Source organism: Lissotriton helveticus, chromosome 7 (genome assembly GCF_964261635.1).
Source record: "Lissotriton helveticus chromosome 7, aLisHel1.1, whole genome shotgun sequence".
Classification (NCBI taxonomy): Eukaryota; Metazoa; Chordata; class Amphibia; order Caudata; family Salamandridae; genus Lissotriton; species Lissotriton helveticus.
The window spans coordinates 1,760,095,058-1,760,115,114 of record NC_136068.1 but is presented as its reverse complement, the minus strand read 5'-3'; the positions used below and the strand labels follow the sequence as shown (position 1 = coordinate 1,760,115,114).

Sequence of the window (20,057 nt, the reverse complement as noted above, 5' to 3'; positions counted from 1 at the left end):
GATCAAATGTTGTCCAATAGGCAGGAGGAGCGGGGCACCCCACAGGTTCAGGTGGGAGGCGCAGTGTGGCTGCACACGGTCAAGGACAAAAAAAAGGCAAAAGTCTGCTGGTTCTACTGCACCCAAAAGGCACTGAGGCATGCAGAGGAGCACCACAAGTGCGGTCCTCCATGAGCAGGCCCTGACCACTGATGGTGCAATGATGTGTGGTTGCTTCCCTATGGCATCAAGCTTCTGGTAGTCAGCAATACCAGGTGGAGGCAGTCAGGTCTTCCAGCTCCTACATGGCAATAGTCAATGGGGAGCACCGTGGTCCACTCCGCACAGCAGCACCTCCTTCTGTGTGCATGCAGGGGCTGAGGGCAGGGCCACCCACATTGACCAGGGCCCGCAGGGTTCAAGATCATCGGCCATGAGCACCGATGCCCAGGGGATGAGGCGGCAAACAATGTGCTCCCAGCACTGGAGGGGCTCCCAGATGGCCCACGTGCTCTTGTGAATAGATGGATGTGGTGCCTGCACTCCTCCACCAGGTACCTCTGCGCTCAGGCGCTGTGAGAGGCTGGCCTGCTATATGATGTCCACTAATGCAAGTGGGCACCCTGCACCAGTCCAGACAACCCTGACAGTGATTTAAGAGTTCTTAGACAACCTTAGAAAGTTCTCTAAGTGGTACATGTGGAGAGCAGCCTTCAGTCTTAGTCCAGAAGGAGTGTAAAGCAGCTTATTTTACCAGAATGTAATCTTATAGTATAGGAACAAGTGAAAAAGAACTGCACAATGAATTTAGAAAAATATATATTTATTATATAACACTCACTAATACATACAAATATCTCCTACCTGGAGATATACACAATGCACACAATACTTTGCATGGAAATCAAGTAAATAGTAGAGAATACACAGTGGACCCCATGGGGGGACCAAACCACATACTAAGAAAGGGGTATAAGAACCATGACTCGTGTCAGGAGAATTTCTAGAGGACGTAGAAGGGCTGGGGACCCAAGGAACCACCCAAGGTAAGTAGATAGGGACCCCACAGAGAGTGAGTGCAGTTTGAGTACACAACTGAGATCTCTGTACAACTCTACGTGGAAGTCATGGTTAGATTTTTAAAGATAAGGACCCTTCCTAGTGGACCCTGAAGAAACTCAGGGGAAGACAGAAGGTTGGAGAGCCACCCCACACATGGATACCCTATTACCCTTGTTACCTACACCAGGGAAGCCGGGTGCATAGGTGTGAAGTAGTGTTGGAAACCTGCAGTTGAACCCAATGTAGGACTTTAGGAAAGTGCCGCTACTGGAAGAAGAGAAGGTGTCCGGTGGAATCTGAAGGTGGATTCTAGTTGGGAAGAACCTGGAAGCCGAGGGGACAGAATCTATGTCACTCCGGAGTGACCAGGAGACTTGGACAATGAATGCCCTCTAATGTCGGCTGTTGCAATACCAGGTGGAGGCTGTCAGGTCTTCCAGCTCCTACATGGCAATAGTCAATGGGGAGCACCGTGGTCCACTCCGCACAGCAGCACCTCCTTCTGTGTGCATGCAGGGGCTGACGGCAGGGCCACCCACATTGACCAGGGCCCGCAGGGTTCAAGATCATCGGCCGTGAGCACCCGCTTCCAGGGGATGAGGCGGCAAACAATGGGCTCCCAGCACTGGAGGAACCCTCGTCTACAGACCCCGGGGCCCACGCACAGAATTCAGTGAAGCTATCGCCGACTTCATCAGCCCACATGCCCTCGCCTCATCAGACTACATCCTCCTAGGGGACATGAACTTCCACCTGGAGAACAACAATTACAACAACAACACCACCCTGCTCGACAGCCTCGCCAACCTCGGACTCAAGCAACTGGTGAACACCCCCACCTACTACGCTGGCCACATGCTCGACCCCGATCATCCCTACCAGCAGCCACGTTGCCTTCAGCCACTCCACCAGACTACACTGGACCGACCACAGCTGTATCCACTTCACCTTTAAGAAGACCACATCCCACCATCGCCCGCAACAGATCCCCCATAGATGCTGGAGCAAAGTCACCGCAGACCAGCTAACCACATGACTGAGCCAGAACCCACCTGACACAACCACTGACACCAACGACGCAGCCCGCAACCTCATACAGTGGATCGTCAACTGCGCCGACGGCCTTGCACCACTGAAGAACCCTGGCAAGCCCGGCAACAGGAAAACAACATGGTTCACCAACGACCTCAAAGAATCGAAGAAATCATGCCAAACCCTTGAGAAAACCTGGCGCCGCGAACAGACGACAGAAAACATGACAGCCCTCAAGAACGCCAGCCGCAAACACCACAAGCTGATCCGCACCGCCAAAAAGACATAATTCAAAGAACGGCTGGACAACAACACACACAACAGCAAGGAACTCTTCAGGCATCGTAAAAGAGCTCTCCAATCCCAACGCCAACAGCAACGACATCACACCGTCGCAAGACCTCTGCAACTCCCTCACCACGTTCTGTAACCGCAAGATCGACAATATGCACAACAGCTTAGGTGCCCAGACTCTGCCCCCAGCCACCGAACCAACGCCCCCTACAACCACCCTCAGAACTTGGACTCCCATCAGCACCGAAGACACTGCCCACGCTATGAACAACATCCACTCCGGCTCTCCTTCCGACCCATGCCCTCACCACATCTTCAACAAAGCCGACACCATCATCGCTCCCCACCTATGGAACATCACAAACAACTTCCTCGCATCTGCCACCTTCCCAGAGAGCTGGAAGCACGCAGAGATAAACGCCCTACTGAAGGAACCCACAGCGGACCCCAAAGACCTCAAAAACTTCCACCCCATCTCTCTTCTTCCCTTCCCGTCGAAAGTGATTGAGAAGATCGTCAATAAACAGCTGACCGCATTCCTCGAGGCCAATGTATCCCTCGACCCATCCCAGTCCGGATTTCGAGCCAACCACAGCACCGAGACAGCCCTCGCCACCAACGACATCAGGACCCTACTCGACAACGGGGAAACCACTGCCCTCATCCTCCTAGACCTCTCAGCCACCTTTGATACAGTCTGCCATCGTACCCTAATAACCCGCCTCCACAACACCGGGATCCAAGGTAAAGCCCTGGACTGGATCACCTCATTCCTCTCCGACAGAACCCAGAGAGTCCGCCTCCCTCCCTTCCGCTCCGCGGCCACCGAGATCATCTACGGCGTACCCCAAGGCTCATCGCTCAGCCCGACCCTCTTCTAAATCTACATGAGCCCCCTCGCCACCATCGCGCGCAAACACAACCTCAACATCATCTCATACGCCGACGTCACCGTGCTGATACTCTCCCTCACCAAAGACCCAGCCACCTCCAAGCTCAACCTCCAGGAAGGAATGAAAAACGTCGCTGAATGGATGAAACTCAGCCGTCTGAAACTGAACTCAGACAAGACGGAGGTCCTCATCCTCGGACCATTCCCATCCGCCTGGGACGACTCCTGGTGGCCCACAGAACTGGGCACCGCACCAACACCCACTGACCACGCACGCAGCCTGGGATTCATCCTGGACTCCTCTCTCATGATGACCAAGCAAGTCAACGCCATCTCATCTTCATGCTTCAACACCCTGCGCATGCTCCGTAAGATCTTCAGGTGGATCCCTACCGGAACTAGAAAGACGGTCACCCAGGCCCTCGTCACCAGCCGACTAGACTACGGGATCGCCCTATAAGCAGGAACCACAGTCAAACTTCAGAAAAGACGCCAACGCATACAGAACGCATCCGCACGACTCATCCTCGACATCCTTTGCCACAGCCACTTATCAGCCCACCTGAGAGACCTGCACTGGCTCCCCGCCAACAAAAGGATCACGTTGAGGCTCCTCACCCACGCACACAAAACGCTCCACGACATAGGTCCCGAATATCTCAACAACCGCCTCACGTTCTACACTCCAACACGGAAACTCCGATCCGCCAGCCTCACCCTCAACACCATCCCACGGAACCGCAGAACCACCGCCGGAGGAAGATCATTGTCCTACCTGGCGGCCAAGACGTGGAACTCCCTCCCCACCCACCTACGACTGACCCAGGACCATCTCCATTCAGGAAACACCTCAAGAACTGGCTCTTCGAGCAGTAGCGGCACCTCCATCCCCCCAGCGCCTTGAGACCCTCACGGGTGTGTAGCGCGCTCTACAAGTGTATTGATTGAGTGATTAATTGCAGGAGAGATGATGATGACCTTGACTCTACAGCTGAGAGCACCAGGCAACACTGAGGAAGACCAAGAGCTGTGCACGAACTGTCCCAATTTGGATGTCGAGTGCTGAGGGGTCGGTGTCTGGCGGGAGCATCACCAAGCCTTGACAATTGAAACCCACGCAGAAGTCGAAGAAGGTGAAATGTCGGGACCAGCAAGGTCCAGGGGACTCTCCACAAACAAGTGAGTCAGGGCAGGCCTGGGCAAATAGGGGAGTGCACTAGAAAAAAATGTGACCCTCAAGAGGAGCCACAGGCCGGAGCCACTGGAGTCGCAAGATGACCTTGAGCGGCTCACCAAAAGATGCAGGTCACGATGCAAGCAATGCAGTGTGGATGAAGAATTTGGTCACTGGAGATGTTTGAGGTTGGGGATACTTGGAGCCCAAAGATCTTGGTGGAAGAAAGCCTACAAGCCTTTTGCAACTGCAAGTTGATGCGGTGCACAGGGGTTCGGTTATTGCAGCCTGCACGAGAGATCAAATTTGGTGAGAGGGCAGGGCAGGCCTCAAGAGCTGTGAAGAACTACCACCTGTGTTGCTGAACCTTTCAGAGTCCGGAGGAGCTCAGGATCAGCAGACCAGTCGAATTCGTTGCGGTGCCTGAAAATGCGGGGAAGTGACTCCTTTACTTCAAGGGAGATTGCTTCAGGTGTTTTTGATGCCCACAGGCCTTGAAAGGTTCCTGTATGGTGCACAGGTACAGATGATGGAGCAGACTGGAAGGGAGACAAAGTCGAGCCCAAACGAAGCTCAGCGAAGTCTTGAGTGTCTACACGGTAAAAGTAGAAGTGGTGTCAGATCTGAATCTTGTCCTACAAAGAATCTAGGGATCCAACCACAGGTAGGCCCCTGAGTACCCTAGGGAATGGGTTGGGACAATTCAGGTTAACCTCCCAGGGGAGGGTCTAGACAGAGGGGAAGTTACTCCAATGTCCTTTGTCCAATTTTGCACCAGAGCGGGAACCAACGGCTCCCAGGACTGGTTTGAACTGGAATATGCACAGGGACACAAAATGTGCCCCTCATGCAGACTTAGTGGTGCTGGCAAGCACATCCACCCGGTCCCAATAGACTAAATCCTGTCTGGGAGGTGGTCACAACTACCTGTGACATGATACCTATTGTTCTCCCTTGCCCTGCTCGAGCTTGGCTCAGCAGCAGGAGAGCAGAATCGTGTTTTTGATCGGCAGCAACCATTTTGTGCTGTCTGGGTCTAGAAAACTTTTACAAGGAACACTGAGAGCCTTAAGGAGGGCTCTTCCAGTGCTTGGAATCATACCCCCACACCGTTTATGGTGTGGGGGTATGATTCCAACATGTTTGATACTAAATTTCGAGATGGTCATTGCATAATTACGGAGTGCCCCTCTGTATAGTATATGGCTGCTTCACTTACAATCCAGGAGAATGGACTCCATAGGCTGTAGGGGTGACCTGCTCATGCAGAGGCACCTTCACATTTATAACCAAGCACCCTGCCTCCAGGATTGCAAAGGCCTGCTGGAGGACGACTTATAAGTTTTAAGTGCAGTGACCCTAGATATAGGAAATGTATATCTTTAGTAAGTGGTGCTAGCACCAGTATACACAGGCTGTAATGACAGGCCTGTAGTTCCATTTTGAATGGTCTCCCATGGGTGGAATAATGCATGCTTCCGCCCATGAGAGACCTCTGGGGTACCTATGCCCTGGTTATCATATACTAGGGACTGGTAAGGGTATCCTAGTATCCAATATGGGATGCACTTAAATGCTGAACATAACAATTTAAGGGAGAAAGAAGAAAGACTGAGGTCCTGGTTAGCAGGATACCAGTCTGACTAGTCAATAACTGTGAGAAAGTGCCTTCTTTCTGCATGGCTGCCCTCACATTTTGCTGAATTGCTGATGTACTTTGACTGAGGGTGCCCTGGACTCCTGCTAATCAGATACCCAGGGCCTGTGTTCTTTCCCTAAAACAGCATTGAAGCCAAAACACAATCGGCATCTTTGGCCACAGGTCAGCCCCTGGTAAATTGTACCACAGTTACCTAGGGCACTGTGACCAGAGAAGGCCTCTAAGGTCTGCAGCACTTATTGTGCTACCCTTAGAGGTCCTGTACCTGACACTCACACACTGCCTTTTCAGGCTGCATGTCTTGGTGCAGAGCAAATTGAAGAGTCGACATGGCACACATCCCTGTGTGCCATGCCTAAAACCCACTGCCCTGGCATAGATCAGTCACCCCTCTAGCTGTTTGCACTATACCAGAGCATGAACCCTGTACCCCTACATTGTCTAAGTTCATTCTTAGACATTGTAAGTGCAGTGCTGCCATTAAGAGTATATGGTGCTGGGAGTTTGTCATTCTGAACAGCACCATAATGCCTATACTGAGAACTGAGAAGTTTGGTATCAAACTTCTCAGCACATTAAACCCACACTGATGCCAGTGTGGGAGTTAATGAAAAATACACACAGAGGGCATCTTAGAGATGCCCCCTAAAAATTAACATACAACTAGTGTTCAGGCTGAGTGGCTGCTTTCAGCTGCTACTACCAGACATGATGTTTCTGGACCCCTGGGTTGAGAGCCTGCTGCTCTCTGGGGCCTAAACAATGCACATCCTGGGACCAGATGCCAAGTCTCCTCCCCCAGAATGGGCAGGATTCGCAAAGGGGAAGCTTCATAGGCTTGCTGCCTTTATGAGCTCTTCCAGGCCACTTGCTGCTCTCAGCAACTCGTCCCCTCTGGTTCTGACCCCCACTTTGGGTGGGAGAACCTGTGTGGACAACAAGTGAGGAAGAAGTGTGTGCTCACCTCTACCAACACCCCTCAGGTGGGGAGGCAAGGTAAAGGAGTACCACCAACGTGGAATCACAGATTCCTAATGGGGTGTGTGGTTGTACAAAAGTGAGAAATTCTCCTTTTGTTAAAAAAACCCTCACTCACCACCTAGTGGTGACATGCTTCATCATCGGGGTCCACCCTAATGACCTAGCGTCATCAGGGTGTGCTACAACACTTGTTTACAGTGGAGCAGGTTGTGAGTGAAGGTGCATGAACAAAAATAATAAGTGTGTTAAACATTGTCCTGGTTTAACTTGGGAATAATAAAACTTTATTTTCAAGCAACTGGACAATGTTAAAAACAATGGCGAGATAAGGTGAGGGTGATTATGAGCCCGTGTATCTCTATGTGTGTCTGGTCTACATGTTTCAACCGTAAAAGTATAATTTAACCAGGTTTTCTTCAGGACCAAAAAAAACCAAGGGAGTGGATGGTCTGCGTCCCCTAAAAGACGCACCCGATCCTACTCTCTGGAACCACAAAAGGGCAAAAGTGTGCCTGTGGTGTCAGCTTATACCACAATGGGTAAGCGTAAAAAATGATCAAAATACCTGTAAAGAAGGTGAAGACAAATGTCAAAATTTAAACTTCTACATGCCTGTTACGTTGTGCAGTGCCTCAAAATCGTGCCTGCATGCTGTCACTCCCATTAGGATAATTTAATTGCTCGGCGTCGCAAAAGTCAGGGCGCAAAGGGTTGTTGGATGTGCCTTTTCTCAGTGAGAGGATGTGTTTGTGCATGGCCGTGGATAGGCGGTTGATATTTACCACAACTTGCAAGCTTTACAATTGTGCGTGCTGCATGGTAACTATGTTTCTAAAAAACTCACGCGCTTCTCATCAGTTTAAGTGGCGTGATCATATCTCGCATTCAGAATCGTGAGGGCGAGGCCGTATCTTATAGATAGTGCATGTGCAGCCATACTTCACATACTCAACATAAAACAGACTCACTGACATTAATACGTGTAGGACAAACAAACATATAGTTGATAATATGAGGCTTACTCTCAGTGGGGTACTGATAGACATCATAGGGCAGGGAAAGGTTATCCTCACTATGAAACGTATTCTGAAACGAAAATAGGTATACCGTTTCATTAATAGCGTTTTGGGGAGACCGGCAAAGGACAATGAGCCGTATCTGGAAAAAGCGCTACGGAGCTTGGTTGAAAAGCGGTACCGGTAGTGGTTCTTTGACTATGGGCTGGTCTGACAGGCTATTTACTTACAGTTTCGATGAGTGGTATGAAGCCGTTAACCTACTTCTGTCCGCCGCCCTGCTACAGTGAGACCGGGCGCTCGGGGACTGAAATACGGAAGTTCGACTTCCGCGTAGGGCGGAGCTACGTTCCGGTCACGTGGGGCATTACCATGGGCGCCTGTGAGACAGCATCGCCTATGGAAGCTGTGTAGGTTCACACTCGGCTTTCACGGAAGGGGTTCGATCCTGGGTTGAGGGACCGATAGATAGTTGCTAAATTAAATGGCTGGATTCCTAAAAAATCTTTTAATGAGAAAGGAATATTCACATTATGTATCGGCATATTTGGAATCATGATTTCCAGTTGTTTATTTGAGTACAATCATCTCGGGTTTTTCATGAGTCATCGCAACACTGTCATAAAAGTGAAGGATACTAGCGTCATTCAGTACAATGCTGGTAATTTCTAGGGTGGGTTACCCGGTGGGGTGAACCTATTGTTTGGCGCTATCAACAAGGATATGGTTGTGGTGGAGTAGGGAATACACAATTGGTCTGGTTCCTTTTCGTGCTGATATCAATGTCAGGGTATGTTAGTACAACCACCGCATTACTGTCATAAAAGTGGTTGATACTAGCGCCGTTCATATCAAGAATGATAGATTATTGGGTGGGTTACCCGATGGGGTGAACCTATTGTATGGCGCTATTAACAAAGATATGGTTGTGATGGTGTGGGGAATATACAGTAGGTCTAGTTCATTTTAGTACTGATGCCCACGGGATATTGTCATTAAGGCCTGTTTTGTGGGTCGACAATCTATAGACCCAGCGATGCTCTTTTTCGTATAAGAGCTGTTGTGTATTAGGTCCAGGTGCGATCTGTTCAATAATGGTCCATCTCATATCGTTTGGTGTGTGGTGTGCTTCTAGAAAATGATCTGTCAGTTTTGTCGCATTCTTCTTGCAGCGTATGGTGCTGCGGTGCTCACAAATGCGTTGCTTGACTTTGCGTGTAGTCATGCCGATGTAGGATTTTCCGCATGCACACTTGATCAGGTACACAACGTTTGCACTGTTGCAGTTCGTATGTGTTCGTTGTTCCCAGACCTTTCCTTCCTCCAAATTCAGAGTCTTTGTGTTCTCTGTCAGGTGACACACACTGCAATCCCCGCATTTGAAGTGTCCTGTTACTGGTGGAAGGTTCCACGCCTCTGTGACACTTGGGTTCAGATTAGGTGGTTTCACTTTTGGTCTGGTGTTGACTAGACTGTCTTTTAGACTGGGTGCCTTTTTGTAAGAGAAGAGTGGTTTTTCCCATTGTAGCATGCCCGTATTCAATATTGACCAATGCTTGTTGATACTCCTACTCTCTTGGTTCGATATTGTGTTGTATGTGGTGACACAGGTGAGTGGAACCGGGTCATTGTGAACCATTTTGTCTTCTAGGAGCATGTCTCTCGGTTGATTTCTGGCTCTTTTTTGGCATTTATCAATGATCCTGGAGGGGTACCCACGTTGTTTGAGTTTGCTGGTTAGGTCCTTTGCTTGGGCTTTATAGTCCGTCAGTTTGCTACAGTTTCTCCGTAACCTTAGATATTGCCCGTAGGGCTGGTTTTCTCTGAGTGGGCGAGGATGGACGCTTTCATATCTGAGGAGGTTGTTCTTGGCAGTGGGTTTGAAGTAGGTTTTGGATGTCAACCCATTCTCCTCCTTTGAGATTTCTATATCCAAGAAGACCATTTGTTGTTTGTCATAACAGTGGGTAAATCTTAGATGTGGGTCACAGGTGTTGATCCATGTGATAAATTCTTTGAGTATTTGTTCTGGCCCTTGCCAGATAGCTAGGACGTCATCAATGTATCGTCGCCAAAACTTGATGTGATCGGCGAAAGGGTTTGTCTCCGCCAGGATGAATTTTTCTTCAAAGTCGTGGATGTATAGTCCAGCCACACTTGGGGCAAAAACACTGCCCATAGAGGTACCTCCGGTTTGGAGGTAGAGTGAACCTTCATACTCAAAATAGTTCCTTTTTAATGCAAGAGTGGCACATTGTAGGATAAATGATTTTGGTGTTTGAAGCTCCCAGGTGCTCCCTTCCAGGGTGGTTTTGAGTACATTGATGGTGGCATCCTGTGGTATGCTTGTGTATAAGCTTTCGATGTCAAAGCTAAGTAAGATGGTTTCATCATCAACTCTGATTTCATTGAGGAGTACCAACAGGTTCTTAGTGTCCTTCAAATATGTGGGTGTGGATTGCACGATAGTCTTGAGGAAAAAGTCACAGAACCTTGAAAGTGGTTCTAACAGTGAACCAATCCCTGAAACGATAGGCCTGCCTGGAGGGGGGATTTTTCCTTTGTGCATTTTGGGCACTATATAGAAATACGGGATCTTGCCTTCCATCTTGCTCAGATAATCTGCTTCCTGCTTGGAAATTTTTCCTGTTGCCTCTGCCGTTTCTACCAGTTGTAGAATTTCTGCTCTAAGGTCTTCAGTGGGGTCCCTTAGTAGGGGTTGGTAGTTCCTAACATCCCCTAACAATCTCCTGCATTCTGTGTTGTAGTCAGTTTTGTTCATTATGACAAGGCCACCCCCTTTGTCTGCTGGTTTGATTATGACATTGTTGTCTGCTTTTAGTTTCAGAATGGCATCTTGTTCTGCCTTGCTATTATTTTGGAATTGTTTGGTTACTCTCATTTGCTCGATGTCATTGAACACTGCCTGTTCAAACGTATTGATCTCCACAGGAATGGTATGGGGTGGTGGTATGAATGTGGACTTGATTCTCAGTCCCGTTTCATTGGGTTTCTCCTCAGTCTCCTTGCTTGGATGTTTCTCAAAGAAAGCTTTTAGTTTCAGTTTTCGGAAGAAAGTGGCCAGCTCGCAATGGAGCTTGAATTTGTCTAGTCGTGTTGTTGGTACAAAGCCAAGGCCTTTGTTGAGGACCTTGGTTTCTATATCAGTAAGGGTTCTGGATGACAAGTTGGTCACTAGTTCCTCATGTTGCTGGGTCCTGCTTTGCTCGTTCCCGATCTGCTCCTGGTGTTGTTAATTTAGCACCCTACATCGGCATGACTACACGCAAAGTCAAGCAACGCATTTGTGAGCACCGCAGCACCATACGCTGCAAGAAGAATGCGACAAAACTGACAGATCATTTTCTAGAAGCACACCACACACCAAACGATATGAGATGGACCATTATTGAACAGATCGCACCTGGACCTAATACACAACAGCTCTTATACGAAAAAGAGCATCGCTGGGTCTATAGATTGTCGACCCACAAAACAGGCCTTAATGACAATATCCCGTGGGCATCAGTACTAAAATGAACTAGACCTACTGTATATTCCCCACACCATCACAACCATATCTTTGTTAATAGCGCCATACAATAGGTTCACCCCATCGGGTAACCCACCCAATAATCTATCATTCTTGATATGAACGGCGCTAGTATCAACCACTTTTATGACAGTAATGCGGTGGTTGTACTAACATACCCTGACATTGATATCAGCACGAAAAGGAACCAGACCAATTGTGTATTCCCTACTCCACCACAACCATATCCTTGTTGATAGCGCCAAACAATAGGTTCACCCCACCGGGTAACCCACCCTAGAAATTACCAGCATTGTACTGAATGACGCTAGTATCCTTCACTTTTATGACAGTGTTGCGATGACTCATGAAAAACCCGAGATGATTGTACTCAAATAAACAACTGGAAATCATGATTCCAAATATGCCGATACATAATGTGAATATTCCTTTCTCATTAAAAGATTTTTTAGGAATCCAGCCATTTAATTTAGCAACTATCTATCGGTCCCTCAACCCAGGATCGAACCCCTTCCGTGAAAGCCGAGTGTGAACCTACACAGCTTCCATAGGCGATGCTGTCTCACAGGCACCCATGGTAACGCCCCACGTGACCGGAACGTAGCTCCGCCCTACGCGGAAGTCGAACTTCCGTATTTCAGTCCCCGAGCGCCCGGTCTCACTGTAGCAGGGCGGCGGACAGAAGTAGGTTAACGGCTTCATACCACTCATCGAAACTGTAAGCCTGTCAGACCAGCCCATAGTCATAGAACCACTAAGGGTACCGCTTTTCAACCAAGCTCCGTAGCGCTTTTTCCAGATACGGCTCAGTGTCCTTTGCCGGTCTCCCCAAAACGCTATTCATGAAACGGTATACCTATTTTCGTTTCAGAATACGTTTCATAGTGAGGATAACCTTTCCCTGCCCTATGATGTCTATCAATACCTCACTGAGAGTAAGCCTCATATTATCAACTATATGTTTGTTTGTCCTACACGTATTAATGTCAGTGAGTCTGTTTTATGTTGAGTATGTGAAGTATGGCAGCACATGCACTATCTATAAGATACGGCCTCGCCCTCACGATTCTGAATGCGAGATATGATCACGCCACTTAAATTGATGAGAAGCGCGTGAGTTTTTTAGAAACATAGTTACCACGCAGCACGCACAATTGTAAAGCTTGCAAGTTGTGGTAAATATCAACCGCCTATCCACGGCCATGCACAAACACATCCTCTCACTGAGAAAAGGCACATCCAACAACCCTTTGCGCCCTGACTTTTGCGACGCCGAGCAATTAAATTATCCTAATGGGACTGACAGCATGCAGGCACGATTTTGAGGCACTGCACAACGTAACAGGCATGTAGAAGTTTAAATTTTGACATTTGTCTTCACCTTCTTTACAGGTATTTTGATCATTTTTTACGCTTACCCATTGTGGTATAAGCTGACACCACAGGCACACTTTTGCCCTTTTGTGGTTCCAGAGAGTAGGATCGGGTGCGTCTTTTAGGGGACGCAGACCATCCACTCCCTTGGTTTTTTTTGGTCCTGAAGAAAACCTGGTTAAATTATACCTTTACGGTTGAAACATGTAGACCAGACACACATAGAGATACACGGGCTCATAATCACCCTCACCTTATCTCGCCATTGTTTTTAACATTGTCCAGTTGCTTGAAAATAAAGTTTTATTTTTCCCAAGTTAAACCAGGACAATTTTTAACACACTTATTATTTTTGTTCATGCACCTTCACTCACAACCTGCTCCACTGTAAACAGGTGTTGTAGCACACCCTGATGACGCTAGGTCATTAGGGTGGACCCCGATGATGAAGCATGTCACCACTAGGTGGTGAGTGAGGGGTTTTTTAACAAAAGGAGAATTTCTCACTTTTGTACAACCACACACCCCATTAGGAATCTGTGATTCCACGTTGGTGGTACTCCTTTCTCTGTTTCTATTGATATACCATGGGGTACAGGAGTACTCCCCGTTCACGTAACGTGAACAGAAACCCTTGCTCTCCCTATTGTTTTTTCGAGGCAAGGTAAAGCACAACTCTCAGTCCACGTCATCTTGAAGATGGGGGACTCAGCCAACCAGGGACAGGCTCATGCCCCCCTCCTACTGGAGGATGGCATAATGGGGGGTGTACCCACCCCAGGGAAGGGATCCATTGGTCCCTGCCTTTCACCTACCTGTAATTCCCCTAAAACTAGCATTTAGGGGCACCCCTGAACCTTGGTTCCTCAGACAAGAAGAAACTAGAAAAAGAAGAAGAACCGAACAGCCGTGCAGCATCTAACAAGAGTCAGACACCCGCTGACTTGGCCCCAGCCCTACCGACCTTTCTCCCCCTCGAACCTGCTCCTGTAAAAACCCAGTGTGTCCTGCAGCCACCAACCTCAAAAATCCTGCGGGACCTCCCTGCCTTCAACTACAAAGACTTTGGGCCAGATGTAGGTATCCAAATACCGGTCGGTAACGGCCGAAAATACAGATTTTCGGCCGTTACCGACCGGTATTTGGATACTGAGATGTAGGGCATCTCGAAATACAGATTCGGTAATTTTACCAAGTCGGTAATTTTACAGAATCGGTAATTTTACTGAATCGGTAAATTTACCGATTCGGTAAAATTACCGAATCTGTATTTTTTTATGTAGGTGGCACTGTAAACAGTGCCACAGGGCTTTAAGGATTCGTTATTTACCACCAACTATTAGTTGGTGGTAAATAACGAATACCTGTGTATATGCAAATCTGTGCATGTACACCTGTGCCATGTGACAGACATACATGCCCTTAGGGCATGTATGTGTGCCACATGGCACACAATCACTAATCAGGGGTGCAACAGGGTGTCAAAGTGACACCCCGCCACCCTTGAATTTTTCAGTATTTACCGAATCGATAATTACCGATTCGGTAATTGACATTCATTCCTAATAACAAATCGATAATTACCGATTTGGTAAATATCGAATCTTACAGATTCTGTATTTTTTACCGAATTATTATCTACATACCAAATACTGATTCTGAAATACCGAATCGGTAAAATTCGGTATTTTAGAATCAGTTTTTTTGGATTACCTACATCTAGCCCTTTGTCTCCCCTGAACACCGGATTTGTTCATCTGCAACCTTTGGCTCCGGCCAGACACCACTGATCTGACCCACTCTGCACCTGCCGTCCATGGCCTGAGCTTGAGTGGGCAAACACCATGAGGAGGTCACCCCGGCAATCCTGACCCAAGATCTGATGACCCCTGACCTGCCTCAAGCCTCCAGGTGACCCCTGCAGCCTAAATCCAGAAGGTCCCCCCAACCGCCACCAGGAGCTGATAAGAAGATCCCACCCCAAAAAGCACCCATGCACCCAACGCCCCACGGCCTTGTGTGCCTAAACCGACGGTGCCTAATCAACCCCTAACTTCCCAATTTACCTCTGGAAGTAGTGGTCGCACCCAGAAGACCTTCGTCCCCAAGCCTGCAGTGCCTTTACAAACCGGAGGTTCCCTATTGAAACCAACAGGGCACCCAAAGTTGAAAAATCACCCTGCACCTGGCCGCCCTATTGCTGTTGAGGGTGCACCTTTGGTGCTACTTTGTTTCCCCATTTGCCCTGAGCTAAAGTCCTAGAGCTTTTCTCCAATAGCCGAGTGGCCTGCCAGCCAGCAGCCACCTACCGGCGGCCCCCTAAGCCCCGTTGGATAACATTGGGCCTCAGCACTCTGCACCTGGCCGCACTAGTGCCGCTGAGGGTGTAACAAGAATGCATCCTTGACCCGGGAGGATCCCTTTTTCTAGCCCCAGAAGCTCAGCTCCAAAGACCGATTACTTACCTGGTAACTGTTCACTTCATTTCTCTCCATAGGAACCTATTGACTGTTTTTCCTTTGTGTGGAGGTGATTTGTAAGGAAAAATAACAATTGTGCAAAACTGACTTTACTTACCTTTTCTCTAGGAAATGTCCCGGTGTGATATGTAGTCATATCACACTGAGTAGAAAAAGTTATCTCAAAAGTAATGTAAAAGTAACTTACCTGTATTTTCACTGCAAGATTGATACAAAGTATATGTACAGCATTCCACAGTATTGCATTACCACTAATTCAAACTGTAACCCCTTCAACGTACATTTACAATTGCAGTTCAAACTGTATATGTACTGCAAAGTATCAACCTACCTGTGTCACGCTTGCTTGGTTCTAGAAAATTAAATAACTTAAAGAATATTTTGATACAAAAACAATCGGTCTGCTGTTCAATCTTTGAGTGTGTGAATTCATTTGCTGACTGAGTGTGTACAACAAATGCTTAACATTGTCCTCTGATACTGCCTTACTGCACGGCCACACTACCACAAATAGAGAGAGCGGAGCTATCTAACTTTACCTCTGCCTACCTTTGGGGATCCACTGGACTCTGTGCACACTATACATCACACTTTGATATAGTATATACAGAGCCAGCTCTGCAATAACAGCTTAGCACCAGGCAAAAAGTGGAGTAACCATGCAGAAGGATCCTACCTTGCTACAGGCAACATCCGGGAACAGGGTGCCCGACGCACCTCAGGCCCAGCCGCTAGCCACAGCATCGATGGTCCGCAGGAAAGCCTCACTCCCTCAGGGCGTCGGATATCAGCAAGACACCCAGCACCTCTCGCAACTTTGCGGCTGGCGGGGTTGACATCTTGGGACCACGCACACCTCGCATTCGCTACTCAGTCCTAGAGAGCCCGTTTACTAGAGCGCTGCAGGTAGTCCTCAGCAGAGCACCTTGCATGTAGGCTTAGCTGGGCAGGGCGCAAAGCAGGTTCAGTGGCACCTCGGTGCCCAGCGCAGTCAGAGAGTCATCAGATGGCGTGGTGGGGCTGCAGGAGCACTTAGGCGGACCCATTGTAGGATGTGAGGCAGGATGGACGGATTAGGCTCTGGATCATTTTTGTGCCTTACACGGAGCTCCAGCTCACACATTTGCCTTTGTTGCCATCTAGGCCACGCACCCGGTCCAACACACTCTTGTTATAATTTCCTATAGAAACTGGAGCCATTTCAGTAAGCACCAAATTCTAAATGGGCCTTTGGCACATTTAGACCTAAATTATTTGTAAGTGTTTCCTTTCAAACAAATTGCATAGGTGGTTGTTTTCTATTGCATGTGGGGGTCACTATAAATTGACATTTATTTCGCAATTATAGTTAGAGAGACCATTTTTTAAGAACTTGCAGGATCATGTTAGAAAAACACGTTTGCAATCAAATTCAAAAGATCTGGAATTTGTCTAAAGTTTTCACTTGGGACTACAAGTAGCTCATCAAATGAAATGGTCTCATTGTTGCCTCTGAACTGAACATATTCTCAGGACACGAAAAGGGCCAGATGTATCAATATTGAATTTTGCGATTCCATAATAGCGAAATGTACTGATTCACTATTATGGAATCGCAAGATGCAATGTATGTAGGTCTCGCAATAATATTTGAAATTCTTACCTATTCCTTATTTGTGACTCGTAAATTGTGAGTCGCAAATAAGGAATGGCTTCCCATTCATTTCTACAGGCCCATAGGAATGAATGGGAATTGCATGCGCAATTTGCGAGTACCCAATAGGTACTCGCAAATTGCGCATGCAATTTCAAGGGTGCAAGGGTGTCAAATGGACACCCTGTTGCACCCCTGAAATATGCAAGTTTGCCCATGTGGCGCACATACATGCACTATGGACATGTATGGACGCCTCAAGGCACCTTGAAAAATGAAAAAAAATGCATTTTTCATGGAATTTGCATATTACCACCAACTTGAAGTTGGAGGATGATTTGCGATTCCTTAAAGCAAGGTTGCAAATTTTATTTGCTTGCTGCATTTCATTTAAAGAATCACAAATTGCGATTCCTTAAATGCATTTGCAAAATAGGGTATCACAATTTATGCGATTAAATTTTTTGCAAATGCCTTTTGTAATGATACAGCTCAAAAGGCTTTTTTCCGTTCGCAAACATTTGCGACCGGGAAACACTATTGATACATCTGGTCCAGTTTGTCTTAGGTTCCACAATTTAAACTGTTGTGAAGCAATGTGCTTTGTCCCATTCTCTAGGTTTTCACATGCTGCCTAATTCTTCTCATTTGTCTCTTCTCTCCCAGGGCATTATGGTTCTACATAACAGGACGAATTTGTCTTCTGAGGAGAAATACAATAATACAGTGAACTTGGTATCATCTGTGTTTTTTTTCGTTACTGCTTCCATTGGTATTTTTGGAAACTCTCTTTTCCTATGGACTTTGGGATTCAGGATGAAGAAGACAGTCAACACCGTATGGTTTTTCAGCTTGGTTTTGTCGAGTTGGACTTACTCGATGATCATGCCAATCCTTGGGGGGTTTGTTTTGCTTGATTCCCACTGGCCTTTTGGCAAAGCGATGTGCAAAATGGTGAACACGCTTATTTCTCTCTCTATGTATGCTTCAGTGTTCACCTTGACCATCATTAGTATAGACCGGTACATCCTGGTTCTCCACCCAATCTGTGCCAGGCGCTACAGGACACCCCGACAGGCTACAATAATCAGCTATTCCATCTGGAGCGCAGCTTTCATGTTAAGTGCACCATATTTGGTTTTTCGAGAACTCAGGCATGATGAAAAGAATAATAAAACCACCTGTACCAACAATTACTTATTTTCTGATGACTGGAAAACTCCAGAAGTACAAGCCAGAAGAGATAAAATCCGCCTGTGCCTGTTCCTATTCAGGTTTTTAGTTGCATTTCTTTTACCATTCGTGGTCATCACTTCCTGCTATGTCAGCATAGCCTTCAAGGTGAATGTGAGAAGCATTTCAAGGTCAAGTAAATTAATTAAAGTCATAATGGTCTCTGTGGTGTCATTCTTTGTGTGTTGGACACCATACCACCTGCTCCATTGTTTAAAACTCTTCGGAGGATCTGTCCCAGAGTTACTGACACAAGCAAGTATGTTGGTGGCCATCATTGCATCATGTGTCAATGCCTGCTTCACTCCAATCTTTTATATTTTCATCGGTGACAACTTTAAGGCAGTTTTAAAAAAATCTCTTTTACACCTGATCGAGTCTGCATTCCATGAAGAAGTCGAATGAACTGTGCTTCTCAAAACAGACCAGATAAATCTCAAGTCATGCTAAGTGGAAATGTCTAAAAAAGCATCGGAGAGAACTTGCAACCGCTTGCCCTGCTGGAAAAATCGGTAATTGGTATATGTGTCCCCCCTACTCAAACTATGTAACCCAGCCCTGCCACCAACATTGATTTCATTTCTCCTAAAAGAAAGATCACTATCATATAGAGACTTGCCCACTTGTTCACTCAGTTCAGACACGGGGCGCTCCTGCTCCCTGCACTCAGGAACAAATGGCAGGGAGTCCACCCCTTGGATTGCCCTGGGTGTGATCAAGCACGAGGAAACTGAAACGCATGTCCTCTTCTTATGCCCTGCCTATGGTAAACCCAGGTCACGGTGGACCTTACAGCTGTGCAGAAACATGGGGATTAGACATTGCACAGAAGTTTACAGGCTCCTTAGGTACGGTACTGACTCACTTATTGTGTTTGCCAGCTCACGATGTATTTACTCTATGTGGTGCACCTGTAGAGCCATTTTTGAGCAAACTTCCTTCGGAAATCTGTAGCTACTAGTAATCTCCACAGTTACATGTCCGGAAAAGCCGTACGATAGGGAAAAATAACGTGATTTTGCACATATTCACACTATGGCTCCCACCCCCTCTAACTAACCTATTTGGATGGCTTTTTAATCATTGAATTGTATCTGTTTTTAGTCTCTTTTTAACATTTGTTAGAAACATCTTCTAGACGAAGTTTAAATGTTTTTAGCAACCAACAGGCATTATAGGTAATGTACTAGCATTTAAGTTGTAATATGTGTCATTTTATTTGCAAAACAATTACAGAAATTAGAAATGTATTGTACATTGCACTTTATTAAAAGCTCAAATAGAGAGGACAATTAATGAATTTACACTTTCGTCTAAATCAACTTCAGAAAGAGTATATAGCATGGTCATAGCAGTTTTCATGATGAGAAATAGTAGTCTTACTTCTTACCTTTTTTTTCTCATGTATACATTGTTCTGTTTTTTTACGTATGTGCTTTTTTCGCTTGTATGGTCGAAATAAAGTTTCCTTTGACTGACTGACTGCCTATTATTTAAGAAAAAAGAGCCATCAAGTTTCCACGGTGCGTCATCACTGGGTAAAATAATAAGCCATGGTCTATAATCGTAATTCTCACCCCACTTACCAATTTTGACAATCAGTGTATTTTTTCCTTCCAGGCACCAGGCTGCTGTCTGTCCCTGAAGCAACATTTCCTCCAGAAACTCCTCATTTTGATGTTCTGGCCCACCCT

At 46.9% G+C, this 20,057-nt stretch overlaps 1 protein-coding gene across 4 annotated transcripts in view; it reads left to right on the top strand.

Moving 5' to 3' along the window:
• The window catches only part of LOC144767674 (putative G-protein coupled receptor 33), a 499,098-nt gene extending 479,256 nt beyond the window's left edge, over nt 1-19,842 (top strand). For all 4 annotated transcript variants that reach the window (XM_078651066.1, XM_078651064.1, XM_078651065.1 and 1 more), the window contains one exon: nt 17,797-19,842. In XM_078651066.1, the coding sequence (XP_078507192.1) occupies nt 17,803-18,768 (966 nt within the window). In that variant the 5' untranslated portion in view covers nt 17,797-17,802 and the 3' untranslated portion in view covers nt 18,769-19,842. The remainder of the gene's footprint in view (nt 1-17,796) is intronic.
• Nucleotides 19,843-20,057: the final 215 nt, after the last annotated feature.